General features: G+C 39.7%; 7 protein-coding genes across 10 annotated transcripts; 3 read left to right on the top strand and 4 right to left on the bottom strand.

Annotated features, from left to right (window-relative positions):
* Positions 1-858: 858 nt before the first annotated feature.
* LOC106660410 lies at positions 859-3,709 on the top strand. 2 transcript variants are annotated; one of them, XM_014383370.2, is made up of 5 exons: positions 859-1,020; positions 1,984-2,562; positions 2,641-3,243; positions 3,309-3,393; positions 3,466-3,709. In XM_014383370.2, exons 2-5 carry the CDS (start codon positions 2,121-2,123, stop codon positions 3,686-3,688), a joined length of 1,353 nt encoding a protein of 450 aa, XP_014238856.1. In that variant the 5' UTR covers positions 859-1,020; positions 1,984-2,120; the 3' UTR covers positions 3,689-3,709. The 2 variants fall into 2 exon arrangements, with proteins under 2 accessions (XP_014238856.1, XP_014238855.1); XM_014383369.2 differs by having other exon boundaries at positions 859-1,181.
* Positions 3,710-3,716: 7 nt separating this feature from the next.
* LOC106660412 (SAYSvFN domain-containing protein 1) lies at positions 3,717-4,657 on the bottom strand. The gene is made up of 2 exons (XM_014383372.2): positions 4,384-4,657; positions 3,717-4,298 (listed from the first exon to the last, which is right to left on the bottom strand). Exons 1-2 carry the CDS (start codon positions 4,516-4,518, stop codon positions 3,972-3,974), a joined length of 462 nt encoding a protein of 153 aa, XP_014238858.1. The 5' UTR covers positions 4,519-4,657; the 3' UTR covers positions 3,717-3,971.
* A 146-nt stretch (positions 4,658-4,803) lies between these two features.
* On the top strand, positions 4,804-6,108 carry LOC106660411. The gene is made up of 4 exons (XM_014383371.2): positions 4,804-4,982; positions 5,049-5,329; positions 5,704-5,785; positions 5,853-6,108. Exons 1-4 carry the CDS (start codon positions 4,824-4,826, stop codon positions 6,030-6,032), a joined length of 702 nt encoding a protein of 233 aa, XP_014238857.1. The 5' UTR covers positions 4,804-4,823; the 3' UTR covers positions 6,033-6,108.
* Positions 6,023-7,669, bottom strand: LOC106660310. The gene is made up of 4 exons (XM_014383242.2): positions 7,609-7,669; positions 6,983-7,538; positions 6,438-6,906; positions 6,023-6,365 (listed from the first exon to the last, which is right to left on the bottom strand). The coding sequence occupies exons 1-4, from the start codon at positions 7,667-7,669 to the stop codon at positions 6,057-6,059; spliced, it is 1,395 nt and encodes a 464-aa protein (XP_014238728.1). The 3' UTR covers positions 6,023-6,056.
* A 138-nt stretch (positions 7,670-7,807) lies between these two features.
* LOC106660435 (probable alpha-ketoglutarate-dependent hypophosphite dioxygenase) lies at positions 7,808-8,992 on the bottom strand. Its single transcript, XM_014383398.2, has 2 exons — positions 8,577-8,992; positions 7,808-8,510 (listed from the first exon to the last, which is right to left on the bottom strand). The coding sequence occupies exons 1-2, from the start codon at positions 8,793-8,795 to the stop codon at positions 7,893-7,895; spliced, it is 837 nt and encodes a 278-aa protein (XP_014238884.1). The 5' UTR covers positions 8,796-8,992; the 3' UTR covers positions 7,808-7,892.
* On the bottom strand, positions 8,961-10,717 carry LOC106660436 (MAD2L1-binding protein-like). The gene is made up of 2 exons (XM_014383399.2): positions 9,861-10,717; positions 8,961-9,790 (listed from the first exon to the last, which is right to left on the bottom strand). The coding sequence occupies exons 1-2, from the start codon at positions 10,277-10,279 to the stop codon at positions 9,430-9,432; spliced, it is 780 nt and encodes a 259-aa protein (XP_014238885.1). The 5' UTR covers positions 10,280-10,717; the 3' UTR covers positions 8,961-9,429.
* Positions 10,718-10,881: 164 nt separating this feature from the next.
* On the top strand, positions 10,882-16,306 carry LOC106660369 (WD repeat-containing and planar cell polarity effector protein fritz). Of its 3 annotated transcripts, none has more exons than XM_014383303.2 (14): positions 10,882-11,003; positions 11,187-11,316; positions 11,385-11,562; positions 11,634-11,827; positions 11,909-12,009; positions 12,703-12,817; positions 12,976-13,185; positions 13,251-13,414; positions 13,524-13,631; positions 13,694-13,902; positions 13,968-14,261; positions 14,337-15,937; positions 16,007-16,136; positions 16,213-16,306. In XM_014383303.2, exons 1-14 carry the CDS (start codon positions 10,921-10,923, stop codon positions 16,293-16,295), a joined length of 3,600 nt encoding a protein of 1,199 aa, XP_014238789.1. In that variant the 5' UTR covers positions 10,882-10,920; the 3' UTR covers positions 16,296-16,306. The 3 variants fall into 3 exon arrangements, with proteins under 3 accessions (XP_014238789.1, XP_014238791.1, XP_014238792.1); XM_014383305.2 differs by having other exon boundaries at positions 10,921-11,003; positions 16,216-16,306; XM_014383306.2 differs by having other exon boundaries at positions 10,921-11,099.
* The last annotated feature ends 5 nt before the right edge of the window (positions 16,307-16,311 follow it).

Here is a 16,311-nt window from a genome sequence, read left to right as displayed (position 1 = left end):
CATCGTGAAAAAGCTCCGTAAACATTTCAGAATGTTCTATATAGGTGCCAACAGAATTGACGATATGGGTATGGGCCATCCGATACATGCACCTGCAAATTCTAATTGAGAATTGAGGAATGACGAAAATTTCTAAGCAACATTAAGATTATACATTACCCAATAAATTTTTTTTTAATGGCATAAAATCTTGTCATTTTTGATATCATATATGTACTAAAATTTTATTAAAATTTCGGAAATTTTCAATCGCCTTTTTCCAGTTGGTATTTTTTCGAAAATTTTGTTTATGGGAAACAAGCTAGGAAAAATTCCTAGCTCAACAAAGAAGGACTTGAGAATAAAAAAGCTACAGAGCTTTTTTGCTATTGTCCCAAATTTTGAAAAAAATACACTAAAAGATTCTGAGAAGTTTTGGATGTCATTTCAAATAATTCGCAGAGCTTACTCATAATATAAACTAATTCCATCTTAATTCTTTTCATTGGCCTTCAAATCTGAAGGCTACAAAAAATTAAAGAGCATTGAATTATGTGTAAAAATGGCTAAAAAGGCCCATAACGTTTCATAAAATCACTTCGGACTGAGCAAAATAATTTTTTAATCTGAGAAAAAAGGTAACGAACAATTTGAAAATTTAAATGAAATTTGGAGATATGCACTTAATATGGACTAAAAAAAAATGAAATAAACCAAGTTTTGAAAGCTCGCAAAAAAAAATGTTTGGCTTTCTTCAATTTGAGAAAAAATCGACCATACATCGACACAAGTTTCCCCTCGAGTACCTTTTTTCCAAGATCAGCGTAATGCGCTTCCGATAAAAATAGTGCGAGTAAGCTTCATGAAATATAACTCGTATATATAGATTGGAAAGCGGGAAGCTCGCCTCGTGCCGATAGTCAAACATCATTTCTGATTAGTATAGGCTGAGGCGAGAAGCCGCGAACAAGAGAACGGCCTCAATGCCGATGACGACGACGACGACGACGACGAGGCGTTGAAGATCGAGTTGGAACTTTGGTAAAATACAATTTACTATAGCCTAAAGCGGGCGCGTGCGTCAGTGGTGTATGGGTAACGAAAAAGTCAAAAGAAAAAAGAAACGGGCGGTGCAGTGCGGTGCAACATGTGCACGAGCGCTCGACTTGAGCATCACGGGCTCACGATTCAAGCTGCTGCAGGTAAATCACTCCAATTGGCGTATTACATATATCGGGAGACGGCGCGTGAGCCTTTCGTGCGAGGCGTCGCTCGACGTCGCGTAGCGTTTAGCGCCTTCATTTAACGTTGAGTGATTTATGCCTCTAATATCGTCGCTTATGTCGTCGCGCAAACTCGAGCCACGGTCGAATTATCGTTCTCACAAATTTTCTCGCTTTCTCGGCCCGTTCTTCGTTTCCTCGCTCGGACATTTCCTCAAGTTACGTAGAGCTTTTTTTCTTGGATCGTATTGAGCAAGCATCGCATGTATCGAATCGATACTTCTTTTTTGGCACGAAATGTTCCAGGGTTTTGGGAAGATTAGGGCCCCCCTCCGACGCGATTTCTTCACGTCTCTCCCGCACAATATTCAGGTCAATATGTCTCTTGAAAGCCGGTGGAAAAACTTCCAGAACTTGTCTTATGGAAGAAATCACGACGAGGCGTCGATGAAACGGCCAGGGTTATAAATAGAGCTTAGCGCGCGAGTCGATGGAGAAAAGTTTGGCCGCGGGCGCGCGCGAACTTATCCGGTGGACTGGTGCGCGCCTCTCGAGCATTATACCGCGGGCCGCGCGCGTCATAACTGCCAACGACGCTTTATTTCTGCCTGCTTTATAAATATAGCCGCGCGCCGCTGACAAAGGGATGACGTCTCGCGGCCAACACGAGAAAATCAAACGGCCGTCATATAGTATCGCCGGCGAGCGCTATATACCGCATGAAAATACCAATAAAACCGATAGCCATGTGGCGGCGGTTCATTCGTTCTCTCGTTTTCAGCCATGACCGAGCCAATCGCGATCTGATCGGCATTATCGGAAGAGCGCGCCGATCGCAGGTATGCTAGAGGCTGCGGTAGGGCCGCCGCTCATCCGTCACCGACCGAACTCGAGGCAGGATAACAACGGAGGCCGAGGATGCAGGCGACCGGCAGCGCCTGGGAGCGGCTACACGTCGCCACGACCTCGAGCCACGACATCCGCGAGGCCGACAAGCTCATCAAGAAGAAGCTCTGCTGCTACTTCATGCTCGCCGTGGGCGTCATGACCGCGTGTGGCGGCTTCCTCACCAACCACGCCCTCCAAAAGTTCAACACGAATAATGCTCGAGCCGCGGAGCTGCGCGACCGACAGCACAACGCCAAATACGCCAATCGGAGCGTCCAGAACGACTTTGTGCATAATCTCGACGCCATGAGCGGCAATATCGAGTATGAGGACGCTCCGGGCCCGTTCGATCGTTGGGAGCAGGGCATCGATCGCACTGGATACATCTTCTCCGACTTGGAAGTATTCAAGCTCAGAGTCAACGAAACCTTCGACAGAATGACCGCGAGTATCTGCGGTTACCCAGAAAAAGGTAGTCGAGTAGGGCTTTTTTTTGTTTTTCAATCTTTCATCGTATCTGGCTTTGCTTAACCGGTTTCCTCGTCAACAGACAGATTGGTCGTGATATCGGCGAGTGGCCACGGTCGCGACATCGCCATCAACATCGCCAAGGCGATGAATCAGTTGCACAAAAAAGGCTCCTGGAGGCCCAAGCGCACCTGGGTCTTTTGCCTCTTCTACGGCTCCAAGGACCGCTGCGCCGAGGCGTTCCGCGAGGACATCAAGCACAAGATCGTCGGCTACGTGGCCATCCACGGCGACATGCACGGCACGCGTCCGGCCGGCGTCCTGCGCGACCAAATCCACGTGTTGGGCTCCGGCGTGCAGCAGTCGACCGTCGTCAACGCCATCAACGAGACCGAGGCTTTCTACGTTGGAACGTACGGGCCCGAGGTCCGCGCCGACATCCTGACCGACTCGCTGCCGAGGCTCCACATCGGCATTCCTCACGTTCTTCTCGAGCACAGCCGAGGAACTAGCGCCAAATCGACCGACGATATGCTTCGCGACCAAAAGATATTGACGCGAATCGTCGCCCTCGCCATGTGGTCGCTGTCCGAGAGCTTGTTCTTCCGTTGGGATCCGCGCACCTTCAATGATACTATGCACCAGGCTTTGGAGATTGTTCCCAAAGGAGCTCAACAAGAGAAAGGTATTATTTTCGCTACCTATCTTACTTAACTTGCAAACAGTTTTCATCCTCACTAATCCTTTTAGATGCTCTCAAAAATACGATTACAAGGCTCACCGATAATGTCATTGATTTCAACTACCATTTAGACAAACAAGTCGATAAATTGAAGTAAGTTGAATAATTATAAAAGTATTTAAATACATCATGAAAATATTCATCTTATCGTCTCGTGTTTTTCAGTGACTTCGAGATTCGTCAATACAACGACAAGTTGCTCGATTTTGAAAGAGCAATGTTTTGTTCCGATCAATTTTCACGATCTCAAACTGACATTGCACAATTTAAAAATTTTTCATCGCAATCTATAGATCAAGTGAAATCAACTCTCAAAGACATTCGCAATTGCTTTGTCCTGGCTAACAGAATAATTCGCGATAAAGATCTATGTAATATATTGTCTTGAAGCGATTATAGAAAATAATTTCAAGTTCTACTGTATAAATAATTTTTATTCAACTATATTAAGTTTTAAAATACTTCAAGTTCAACAATCTTAGCAAAAAGGCGCAGCAATGCCTTGTCCTCGAGTTTACACAGGATTGTATACCATTCACAGCACCAAAGTTACTTCAGCTTAAGACTTATTAAACTTATCAAAAATACACATATATTTTTTCTGAATAAACATCATCAAAAAATCACATTAAAATATAATTTGCTTATGATCTTGTCTTTTCAATTTACAGTCAATGTACACTCAATCCACCGTATCTGATTTCCTGTTCAAATTGTTTTGGATCTAGGGTGCCTTGGATCGTTTCACAATTTGGATTAAACACTGAATAAGCACTCAATTCACCTTTCTTTTTAGGACCTGTCCGAGTATTGTAATAAATAAATACCAATAACGATAGCACAAAGTACACTGCTCCAAATTCTAGTTTAATCGCAATGACGTATATCGTTGTCCATAAGAGAAAATAAAGAAAGCATAAGGTTCTAGTAAAAAATGGACTAGGTGGAGGACTAAAATCTATGCTTTCTTCAGACATAATACTTTCCAAGTCATCATCCTATAACAAATTATATTGAATATGAAAAGCTATTTCGTTAAGACTACAAATATCATCGAATGAAGTGGAATTATGATAAACTTACACGAGAAGGATTGTGAATAGTAGGTAGTATAAGATTTTTCTGCCAAGATAAAGCTTCTTTGAAGGTGTTTTTAGCAGTTTCAACCATATCTTCTCGTCGCTTCTGTCTTCTGTAAGCTCGCAGTTTCTCTTCCATCTATTTGGACTTGATAAATGCACTCTCACAACATATTAAAATATTGAACAAGTTCAACACCTGTTGACAGTTAGTTGAAAAACAAAACGTGCCGAATAGCTGCAGCTGACACACGACGTACAGCAGTTGCAGGAGTCGCAATTAGCTGACTGTGGAATTATAACAACACAGACGGCTAAAAATAATCGTAGCCGGCCGACAGATGGCGCGCCAAGTGTGCTCGAAGCGCTAAATTTGATAAACATTCATCTGTTTAGTTTGAAACGATCGCTAGAGATTATGTCATAACATAATAGTCCGTAATTATGGAGATGGAAAATTTCAAGATTCTGGAAGAATTCGAGGAAGTGGTGGAGCTCGATCCAAGCAAGGTATTCATTTTTTGGAAAAGATCGCTGGTTCTGCTGTATTCCGTTTGCACGGTGACGAGCTACGCCGTCGCTGGACTATTTCGCATCCTCTGGGTATGACTCGGGTATATATGTCAGGGTAAAAAAATTGAAAATGTTTATACGTCTTGGGAGGTGCAGCGTGACTTTTGCCAACATCACTGCCTCATGTGGGCCCGAGTACACGCGGACAAGAAATTGGCCCTGGCGTACTGGACGGCGAACGAGACGAGCAATTGGACGGGCACGAAGAGCTCGTGGTCGGCCGACCCGATGATTTTCAAAGTCACCCATAGTTATGGCCGTAGTTACGGCCACCAACAATTCGATCAATACTGCGACCTATTTTTGTTCAGCGGCTTGCTGTCCTGCGCCACGTCCATAATCCTGCTGTACTTCGTAGTGACTTGCGGCAAGCGGAGGTAAAAAATGCGCGCGAGCGTGAATTCACTGCTGGCAGAATTAAAAAGGAATGCAGCGATGCATTTTCTCGTTCTCACTCACGCACAGATATTTCGCGCCTTGGATAATCATCTTGCCCGGCTTGTTAATCAGCGCAGTAATGACGATCGTCTCGATGTTCGCGTTGCGCAATCTCAATTACGGCTACTTGTTTTTCGCCGATAGCTTTTATCGCTTGGCTCGCTCCATCACCAAAGTCCAGCGGAATCCATATTTTTTCAATCAGTTACGTGGCGATACTGTCATATGCATGATGTAGAAAATAATTTCATGCTCGTGTCGCGTCGGAGCTGCGTCAATTTCTCGTTTCAAGCTTATCCATTGATTTTTACAGACCCTGCTCGGCGCTGCGGACCTTCGTCGAGGGCAGTTATCGAGGCACCTTCGACGTTTGCATCGTGTACCGAATGATTCAAGTAAAGACTCGTCGCGATTATCTATGAATTTTTACGGGTTTGCAATTGATCGATTGTCTACGCGTAGATTGCCACGTCGTTGATGCTCTGCTTCTGGATCAGCAGTTCGCTCATCTTGATCTTGAGGATGCTGTTCGCGGCCGACTTTATCCTCATGAAAATCAGAGTCTACGAGGTACCCAAGACTAAGCGACATTCAATCGTCAAGGAGGTATACAAGAAAAAGAGACAAAGCAGTTATCGTTAAGATGTATAGAAAATAAAGCATTTATCACAAGAGAAGAGCGTGTCTAATTGCGTCCGAGTAAATTTGAAGTTCAATGATTTCGGATTTGTCCTTGAGGCATTGGATCTCTCGCAAGCTCGCGGCCATTTTATTCAGCAGATGCGGCTTGTCCAACAAACCGATCACCTCCTGCATCTTGAGAGTTTTCATTTGGATCAAGCTTCGCTGCTTGCCGTAGCTCGCGGCCTCGTAGTGCTCGCTCACGTTGCTCGCCAGCAAGCAGTCCAAATTTTCGCGAATTTTCTCGATCTTCTCTTGATCGAGATCGACTTCCTCCTCGAGATTTTTCACGATCTGGACATAAAGTCGCCATTCGAGTATTTGGAATAGAAAGAAATTACTTGGAAGATTAAAAAAAGGTCGTACCGAGGCGCAAAGCAAATTATTGTGCGACAAGTCGGCAATCTGTTCCTCCTGCTCCTTCCTCCTCTCGACGCAGACCTCCTTCCGTTTGAGCAAGTACTCGTAATCGATGACCGAGTATCCGGCGCCCAGTCGGTCGAGCTCCTTCAGCTGGTCCTGCATACCTTCGAGCAGAGTCTGGATCTTGAAGCAGGCCAGTCGGATTTGGGCGACGCGCGCGATCTTCGGCCTCTGGCTCTCGATGCTCTTGCTCACGATCTCGAGCCAGTCGGCCTTGTTCCTCGCGCCCTGGGGCTTCATCTTGCGCGCCACCTCGAGCTGCTGGCCGATCAGGGCGTCGAGCATCCGCGCGTGACGCTCGTTCTCCGAGGCGCACTTGTCCTTCAGCCTCTGCAGATCGTCGGCGTGCGACGCCTTCAGGGCCTCGCTCTCGTCCCGATAATTCATGTAATTCTCCAGCATGGCGTTGTACCTGTATCGAGGATGTCGAGCAAAACATTTTTATAGCTTTTGAGTTTCTTACACGAACGCGACGTACCGCGACGTACCGCGAGCTCTCGTAAACGATGACCTCGTCGAAGCGATCCAGCGCCTCGGCCAGAACCTGCGCGTTGCGTATGGTGCCGATGTACTGCTTGTGCAGAAATTTGTTCTGAGCCAGGCCGACCTGAGCGTCTTCGGCCAAGCTCTTCAGTTGGGAGACGATGTCTCGGCGTTCCTCCTCGCTCAGACGAAGCGTGGATGCGTCGTAGCCATAACCGAGCGCGAAACCCCTTCCGTCTCCCTTCAGGAATATCTCCTCGGCCTCTTCGGCTTCTTCGGCTCCTCCTGCTTCTGCTTCCTCGACTTTCTTTTCTTCTTCGATTTCGTCTTGAACTTCGCTATCGGCCTCTCCGCTCGAGTACTCTTCCTCTTCGTATTCATAGATAAATGATTTTCTATCTGCGTACACGATCGAGGCTTTTCTCTCCAAGCCAGTCTCATCTGTGCTTTTTTCGAGCTTTTTGCTATCTGAGACACTAGACAACGACTGGTCATCACCTTGATCTTCTTCGACCGAGATCGATTTAGCACTGGTGACGTACAACGGTTGAAAGTCATCGACTGCGTAAAATTATCGATTCGAGGCTATGAACGAACTACGTAACAAAGTCATAAATGTATCATTTCTTACTCTTAAACGGAAAATCGAATGGATCGTCGTAGTCGTCGGCTGCGTCATACAATAGATCCATCTTGATGAAATATTTTTTTTTTTCTAAATTAATAAATTTTACTTGATAATTTTTCACATCTTAGTGACTATTAAGGGTTAGAACAGATGAGTGAATGCTTTGGATTTTGTAAGGAACGAAACTAGGTACAACGATAAGTTCAATTTATAAATCAAAGATAAATAAACTTTATTATCTTTGTCATTGTACATGTACATGTCAATCGATGTATGACGAAAAAAATTTACGAATTTTTAATCGAATCGACGAATCTAGTCTCCATGCTGGCCTTCATGTGCAAATTGCGACCTCTCAGCACGAGATCCTGACAATGCGAGTGATGCACGGCTTTGGTCGGCTCGTCGTCGGCGGCTCTCAATTGCGCCAAAAACATGCGTCGTGGCCTCGTCGACAAATTCAGATAAGAGCCGTGCAACAGCAGATACGAGAACACGATGATCTCGCCTTTTTTCGCTGATACAGGTGTAGCCCCGGAAATGGGAAATCTGTCGGGATCCACGTAACGATACTTCTCGCCCTTTTCGTCGATGAGCTCGCGCTCTTGAAGCGGCCCGAGCTTGTGGCTGCCCGGGTAGACGCACAAGCCACCATTTTCCGGAGTCGTGTCGTCGAGGTGAACAAACACCGCGAGCATCGAGTGCTTCTTGAACGGAAAGTAAGGATAGTCCTGGTGCATGAGGTAAGGGGCACCTTTTTCCGGCGGTTTTATGTGGGCTTTGGTATGGTGGAGAAGAATATCGGGAGTGTCCAGGATGTCTTCGATAGCGTCCAGGAGTTTCGGGTTCATCAGTAGGCGAGTAAAAACTGCACTGTGCATTTGCAAATTATGAATGGATTTCACCTACGAAAACAAACGCATCGATTTCATTACTTCAGGAACATTTTCCAAACTTTAACAATCACTTACAGTGTAATTGATGTTGTTGGCAGCTTTTTTCATGTCATCGCCGACCCAGGCAGCTTCCAAGCTGGTGACGTCCTCTTCCTGTTTGCGAGCAAACAAGTCGTTGTATTCTTTCAGGATCTCATCAAATTCTTTGTCCGAAAATACGCCACTGAGTTTAACGAAGCCATTCTCCGTATAAAAGTCTTTCTGCTCGCTCGTGAGAAATTTCAACTTCTTCATGTTGCACTTAGTACTACTACACGTCTCTTATGCACCGAAATGAAGAAACTAAATCTCGTATCGCCTCTCGTGAGATATTAATACTACTCTCCCGGGAAAAAAGTATTGATACGCTCAAAGATGATTAAATCACGCCAGTGTTAGAATAAAAAGTACAATATCTCCTAAAGTATAAAAATTTCATCTTTTATTAAATAACGAAGATTCAGATAAAAATTGACTAAAATTTTAATATAAATCAAATTACATTACATTTTTTTACTTGGCAATATACAAGTATATATAAATGAGTATTGTCAAAATTTATGTTTTTAAAATTAAAAAGCCATGATTATGTATAGATCACTTGTCTTTAAACATTTGAACTGATAAGATTAATGAAATGATTTTTTGTTTCGTAAACTTGCCTTCGTTTGTTCCATGAATCATCAGTTTTCACTATTTCATTTAATTTTCTCAACTGTTGATAAATTTCTAACAGTTTAAAAATTCAATTTGTTTATAACAACTAGTATGTTTTCTACTGTCTAAATACTTTTGACAGAAGTATTATAACAATTTAAAATTAATACCTACTTATATTTTAAAATTTTTCTAATATTGCAAATTTTTTACAATTCAATTCAAGTTGATATTATCTAAGAAATTTAAAACCTTTTAAAATGTCTTTTGACTGATACCATTGGTAAGGGATTTCTGATACATCATTATCACATTTTTCTACATTTTCACTGTCATCGTCGTAACAATTTTGATCAAAATCATTGAAAACTCTTATTAAATTTCCACAATTGCAATTGAATTCATTACCACCATTATAGTTCAGTTTAATGAGAAATGAAGCTGTATTCTGAGAAGAAAAATTGAATTGTGGCTTTGGCACAAAATACTCAGAGATCTTGCGAGAATCTCTTTTTTGAACTAGAACAAATGTATTTGTTAGTCCTAATGGCACTGTCATTTCTTGTTGAAACTCTTCGCAGTTCAGCATTGACCTGTAAGAATTTATTATCAAGCTTTAGAAAAAACAATTTGACTGAATTAACATATGGTTAAACAACTCACTTCATAACATTTAACAATATTTTACGAGAAGAGTGATGGCATGACGAATGATTTCGACTGCTGAGAATAGAGTAAGGTAATTCTATTCTGATGCACAGTTTTGGAGAGAAAGTTGTTGCACCAATGATAATCAAAATTTCTTTCACGTCACACTCATTTCGAGCAAATTGCGAGTTAAGTTGATGGGACACGTTAGCCAGTGAATCGACTAATTTCTGCATCAACGAAAAATTTCTGTCTGTCGATTTCGAAGTTTTGTGAAGTTTCATCAAAGAATCACACGATAGCGGAATTTGTTGCTTCTGGTACATGACATACTTTACGAGCTCCATAACCAGCTGAGAGCACGATTCGCCGGTCAAAGGTTCATCCAGATCCACCGAAATATTGGACTCAGTTCTTTTTGAATTCTTCATCATTTTAATTGTAGTAATTTTTCTTCTGCGGGTTATATTCGATTTACTGTTGACGCTTCTGCAAACCACTATTTAATCATTTGTCGCACAATCTGCTTAAAAATCAAACATTACTCTGCTAATGCATTCCAATTTCACGAATGCAACTGTATTTCATTTAAAAAGTTAAGAGAAAAAAACACGAATAAAACTGGTTTTATTTCTGGTAAACAAACATTAGCACGAGCTGAGCTGCGAACGTTAAAAACCAGAAAAAAGTTACACGTATGAGTGCAGTAGGTACCGTACATACAAACGGCCTGGGTCACGTGACTCTCATTACAGATTTCTCTCTGGCGTATATTTCATGCTGTATACAGACGTATGCACGCTCCTTGGCAATGGGAGAAAAATTTCGATATGTATCGATGTCCAGGATACCGCTTGGCGCGAGTACGAGACTGCGAACGCCGTGAACTGCGCGCGTAACTTCACAGTCGTCGTTCGAGCATTTGTGCCGTTCGACGCTGTAGCCGCTACACAGTCTATAGAGTGTTTGTATACATATAGTGTCTCTGTTGACATAGGCCTTTTAAGTACACACAATCGCGAGTAGAGAGCCGCTTTTTCTAAACAAGTACACGGTGTAGCGCGTAGTTTGTAGGATGTTCGTCTTATTGGGCGAATTGAATTTCTGGACCTTCGATAGTGATGTTGACGTTAAAGACACGGATTTCGGTGCCTTCAGGTGTGTATTTCTCCCCCCAATGCCAGTCCGTGTTTGTACCATTAACATTCCGCTGTAAACACTGGAACTGTAATTACAATTCCGCTGCGAGGCAAAGTACTGCTATGCGTGCGATGCAACTTTTCTCCATATGTCTTGTGTATATTGAAAAATTAAATAATGATACTTTTATTTTTTCTACAGCTATCATGACAAAAAATTCGAAAATGTTTACGAAGAGGGTAAAAAGTCGTACGCTCAAATGCGAGGAATGGTATATGTACCGCAGAATAAAAAAGGGAATAAGCTGAAGGATAATATTAAATATTTAGAGGTAATTTTGGATATGGTTGACAAATGATGAAGCTCTGTGCTGATTTTAATGTTCTATTGGCATTTCAGGAACAATTAGCCACCTACTCAACTGTCTATTGTCAATGGTTTGATTACTGTACAATCCAATTAATGCTCAGTTCTGGATTGTTAATTTATGTACAAGTCAATCTATGTAGTGGTGATATTCAAAAAATTATTTTTGACAAGTACTTAATTGGAAAGTTATCAGAACGATTATCTGATGGTACAAAAAATCTTTCTAAAGTGAAAATTAAGTTTATAAGTTATTCATATACTTGATTAACATTTTTTCAGTGATCATTACAAAAAATTACTTGGTCTGTACTTACAATGATACTCAAGTTACATTAATTAGTTTTGCCAAGTCCAAGAAAAGTATATTTGATAAAATCAATAAGTTAGATTCTAAAATTGTAACTTTTGACTTGTGCGGTCCAGCAGGGCGTAGATTAGAGAAAAAAATCCAACACAATAAATCTGAAGATTTAGTATGCTCACACTTCTATTTTATTATCTAAATGAATTTTATAAAAAATTAATCACTTTATTAACCTTGTGATTGTTACTAGATATTAATATGGTGGAAATCCACCATGAATGAAGTATTTCCATGGAGTCCAACCGTAAAAGAACACGATCGTGCTAATGTACATCTCTACAGAATTATTGGGTAAGAAGATTTATAAAATACATAAATCTTTAATATAGCATTGCTTTGGAGGTGGTGCTTTTGTTACTGCTCGGGTCTCTATTTTTTTTTCTTTCAATTTATGATCATTTGTCTCTTCTGTATCCTTTTCATCTGTAATACAATTTTTGGGACATGAAATTGTTTTCTTTTGACAACTACGACATTTTCGAGTCATTTCATTCAATCTGTCATGTTTCTTTTTATGAATATCCCAAAAAGCTTTTTTATACTCTGTTGATCGAGATAATTCTTCAGCGGTTTTACGATCTATTTTTGATGGTAGTTCCCAAGTTCCCTATTAATTTTCCTATCATTAAAATAGCGTTTTACACAAGTACTTCCAAATTATCTAATAGTTACCTTGTAATCTCCCCATGGACAACCACTTCTCTTTACATTTGCAAAAAGTCGACCGTTTGTATGAGCTTGAAATTGAGTATTTGTAGTGTGATTATCTGGCCATTGTGCATGCCATCTAGGTACTTCCCAGTTCCGTAATTTAGTAGGTTTAAAACCATCTTCAGCCCAATGAGCGTGCCAAAATTGTGACATTTTGATCACTTGAAACACTACCTTGAATTTTGATTTCACGAAATAATTTGGTTCCCAACTAACAAACTTAGGTTAAAGAATCGATTATGCATCTCCATGGATATCATCAATCTGTTTCAGTTCAAAGCTGGAATTATTGTGTTACCTTCGAACCGAGTTCGACCCTTTGTGTATCACATTTCATACTAGTTACAATAACGTCTTCCACTCTTTAGAACAAAAGGTGTCGAGAAAGGTGAGTATGACAAGTCAAACCATTCATTATTCGATCGTTTCATTATTGCAAAATTCATTTTTTGTTTTCAAATATCTAAAAATATGTTTTAAGACGAAAAAGTCGTTACTTTTTATCCATTCATTCTCATGATCGAAATGGAATTCTTCTACTTTCAGGGCGAAGTTACGGTCGAGTGGCGCACTTACGAAGTGTCTCAAAATGATAAACTGCAAAAAATAGCAATCGTCTCTGTACCTCTACCCACCCACACAAGCTGCGTGAAATTTTCACCGAATCAAGATATTTTGCTTTTGTGCTGCATCGATGGCACAATTACTTTACATAATCAAGTAAAAGGCGTCAATAACATCATTAAAACTGCTTTTGTAAGTAAATTGAAAAATAATTTATATATATAAAAAAATAAAAAATTACCCTTATATCTCCGCAGATACCCACTCTAGCTTGTTGGCACAGTGATGGACATTTATTTGCCGTTGCTAATGAAAGAGGTCAAGTGCAATACTTCGATATTGCATTAAACTGCCTAAAAAGTCAAATGACCGGTGAAGATATCGCACCTGCCAATGTGATCGATTTATCTTCCTATTTTCGGTAAAATAACGCTTAACTATTATTGATTTCAACGCTTAAAATTCATTGATTACACGATAATCATTATGCACTCGATTATTAGTTTCTATATTTGATATGTACTTTAAAGGACTCAACCTGCACTCATTAGACTCGAATGGGCTAAAAAAAATGAGCCAAACACTTTTGTAGATTACTACAATCACGGAGATTCTTTAATTTTTTTATTATTTGAAAGGTAAATATTTCGAAGATGTTTCATAAAAACTCGTTTAAGCAATATATTTTTTAATATTACAGAGGTCCAATTGCAATATTTAGAAGTATAGAAAGTGATAATTTAGGTGGAGATGTGTTAGTGCAAAAGTATTTAGGGCTATCACTTGTTCAACAAGCAACCTCTCTGTTATTAGCTATGAATTGGGATTTACATCCTCAAGCTTGTATGCATTCATTAAATCAAATTGTAAATTTTCTTTTCAAGATGCCATTGACACCTGATAGAGAAAGTAATTATCATTTTTAACAAAAGTTGCACTCAATTCAAAATATTTATATTATATCAATTTTTCAGATCTTATCCAAAATGCTCTGGGTAGTTTTCATGTCCCAGCTAAACCCTTGAGTCAGGCAGTTATTGACGAATATGGCAATGAAGTTCGTGATTTGACAAGAAGATTTTTCCATTATCTCCTTAGATACCGACTTTTTGAGAAAGCATTTCGTTTGGCTATTGATTTGAGCGATCACGACCTTTTCATGGATATACACTTTTATGCTGTTGTTCTGAAAGATACTGAAATGGCTGCTGCAGCGAAGGAAAAAGCTGAAGAAATTATTAGTAGATGCAATAGTAGTAATAGTTCGCGTAAGTTGAAGAAAAAATACTTTAAGTAAAATGATATTATCTCTCAATGTTTCAATTTTTAATCATTTGATTTAGATTCAACATGCTCACGGCCTTCATGTTCGATATGTTCAGATTCCGAAAGTGATAAAGATGAATCTTACTCCGAAGATACCGAAAGTGAAGAACCACCTAGAAAAGAAAAACTTCATTCAAAGCGTATGCCCAAACTTAATTACCCAAAAAGTCTAAATAGTCAAGTTCCGCCACTTCCTGTTGTTTATACACCAGTATATAATAACGGTGGCTTCATGTCGACATCTTTTAATGAAACAGTAGATAGCACTCATAATAATTTGATGTCTACTTCCTTTAATTTACCTAGTAGTAATATTACTCCAGTTTCTTTAAGCTATTCTGCTTCCGATTTGATTCCAAATACTCTTTTGTCTGCTAGACCTTATAGTAGTACATCAGCAACTTTTAGTTTAATAACAACTCCTACGTTCACTCAGCCAGTAAATTACGATAATTTAGTATCTCCAGTTGAAAGTTTATCCATTATGAATCAATTAACTCCAAGTGTTGCACAATTATCTTTAAATAGCATGTCCTTAGAAAATATTGCAAATCCTTATCAATCAGCAAACATTGTGCCAAGTGCTATTCCAACCAGTATTTGTGATACAAAACCAATTGAAATTATAAGTTCTACTATGTCTTCCATTGTGACCAATACCACTAGTAATCTGATGACAACATCATTCACAAACTTTTCATCAAACACAATATCTTTTTCAGAGAATGGAAATAATGTTCAAAAAAATACTGAATTCAATAGCAATAATACATTTTCAAGTGGTATTAAAACAAATTCTCCACTGACATCCAGTGCCTTAAGTAACCTTCCAATAAATAAGACTGAAATTACTCTTAAAACATCTTCTGAAGTTAATGAGTCACCTTCACCTCCAATATTTAATTCTGTTAGTAATCTAATGTCTACTTCCTTTAATGATCCAGTGGATGCAAATGATGATTCCAATGGCAATTCATGTGATAGTTCAAGTAACAGTAATTCAACGAAAGACCATTCAGCTTCAAACATTCCACCTCCACCACCCCCTTTGATTACTGATACCTTATCCAGTTACATGCAAAATTTACCTAAAAAAAGTTTTTCTCTTTCTGGAAGTACACCAGGTTTATTAGATTTGGATAATTCTTTTTCAAAATTTCAGCATGCACAGCCACTGCATGCACCACCCAGTTTTTTACCTCATCAAAATTCAGTTTCCAATATATTACAGTCTCATCATAGAAATAATATTCAAGCGACTCGTAAATATAGACTAGATTATGATCTTGATTATATACCCTTCCATAACAGTTGTGATAATTTGAGTTCATCCAATGCTCATACAAGTCATATTAAATCAAATAATTACAATTTCTCTCCAAAACCCTTTGACAGTAAGTTGTACAAATTAGGAATTTCACAAAGTAGTGTGAACGTTAATTCAATTAGAGATTATAGACCATCTTCCAATGTGCCACCATTACCTATTATAACTACTTCATCTAATGAAAAACTCTCTTCCCCTTCAACAACACCTTTGGATACTGTGGCAACTGTAACAGATAAGCCCAAAGTCAAATTCTCGGATACTGTTACACATATTTTAGTACCTACTTCCGTAAGTTTTAAGCCATATTTTATCGTACAAAAATTGCAAACTTTTGTTGTATAATTTAAACATGTTTAGGGACCAACATACCGACCAATTAGATCTGTTACACAGTTACATCCAATGGATCCCAAAAGAGAATTGGCAGACAGTTTACCATTGTGTTTGGGAAATGAAGATTATTTAAAAGACTTTCAACCTTTATCTAGTAAGAAAATCAAATAGAGAATGTAACATCAATGTATTAAAAGCTACATTTTAAATACTTATTATCATGTTTTCAGAAGATGGTTCTGATAAAGTTAAAGATTCAATAAAAACTGAGGAGCCCGCCAAAATCAAAGTTGTACACTTTGGTCTTCTGTAGTAATGCAAAGGTGCAG

Source organism: Trichogramma pretiosum, unplaced genomic scaffold (genome assembly GCF_000599845.2).
Source record: "Trichogramma pretiosum strain Unisexual culture from Peru unplaced genomic scaffold, Tpre_2.0 scaffold27, whole genome shotgun sequence".
Lineage (NCBI taxonomy): Eukaryota > Metazoa > Arthropoda > Insecta > Hymenoptera > Trichogrammatidae > Trichogramma > Trichogramma pretiosum.
The sequence above is the reverse complement of the archived record's forward strand: the minus strand, read 5'-3'. Positions and strand labels throughout refer to the sequence as shown.

Coding starts and splice junctions, on each gene's coding strand:
- LOC106660411 (XM_014383371.2), top strand. CDS start 4,824: ATGGAGATGGAAAATTTCAAGATTCTGGAAGAATTCGAGGAAGTGGTG. Junction 4,983..5,048: donor GACTATTTCGCATCCTCTGG/GTATGACTCGGG, acceptor TGGGAGGTGCAG/CGTGACTTTTGCCAACATCA. Junction 5,786..5,852: donor TCGTGTACCGAATGATTCAA/GTAAAGACTCGT, acceptor GTCTACGCGTAG/ATTGCCACGTCGTTGATGCT.
- LOC106660436 (XM_014383399.2), bottom strand. CDS start 10,279: ATGATGAAGAATTCAAAAAGAACTGAGTCCAATATTTCGGTGGATCTG. Junction 9,791..9,860: donor ATATTGTTAAATGTTATGAA/GTGAGTTGTTTA, acceptor AAATTCTTACAG/GTCAATGCTGAACTGCGAAG.
- LOC106660369 (XM_014383303.2), top strand. CDS start 10,921: ATGTTCGTCTTATTGGGCGAATTGAATTTCTGGACCTTCGATAGTGAT. Junction 13,632..13,693: donor ATTTTTTTATTATTTGAAAG/GTAAATATTTCG, acceptor TTAATATTACAG/AGGTCCAATTGCAATATTTA. Junction 16,137..16,212: donor AGACTTTCAACCTTTATCTA/GTAAGAAAATCA, acceptor TCATGTTTTCAG/AAGATGGTTCTGATAAAGTT.
- LOC106660435 (XM_014383398.2), bottom strand. CDS start 8,795: ATGAAGAAGTTGAAATTTCTCACGAGCGAGCAGAAAGACTTTTATACG. Junction 8,511..8,576: donor CCAACAACATCAATTACACT/GTAAGTGATTGT, acceptor TTGTTTTCGTAG/GTGAAATCCATTCATAATTT.
- LOC106660410 (XM_014383370.2), top strand. CDS start 2,121: ATGCAGGCGACCGGCAGCGCCTGGGAGCGGCTACACGTCGCCACGACC. Junction 2,563..2,640: donor CTGCGGTTACCCAGAAAAAG/GTAGTCGAGTAG, acceptor CCTCGTCAACAG/ACAGATTGGTCGTGATATCG. Junction 3,394..3,465: donor AAACAAGTCGATAAATTGAA/GTAAGTTGAATA, acceptor CGTGTTTTTCAG/TGACTTCGAGATTCGTCAAT.
- LOC106660310 (XM_014383242.2), bottom strand. CDS start 7,669: ATGGATCTATTGTATGACGCAGCCGACGACTACGACGATCCATTCGAT. Junction 7,539..7,608: donor ATTCGATTTTCCGTTTAAGA/GTAAGAAATGAT, acceptor AATTTTACGCAG/TCGATGACTTTCAACCGTTG. Junction 6,366..6,437: donor ATAATTTGCTTTGCGCCTCG/GTACGACCTTTT, acceptor CTTTATGTCCAG/ATCGTGAAAAATCTCGAGGA.
- LOC106660412 (XM_014383372.2), bottom strand. CDS start 4,518: ATGGAAGAGAAACTGCGAGCTTACAGAAGACAGAAGCGACGAGAAGAT. Junction 4,299..4,383: donor CTATTCACAATCCTTCTCGT/GTAAGTTTATCA, acceptor AATTTGTTATAG/GATGATGACTTGGAAAGTAT.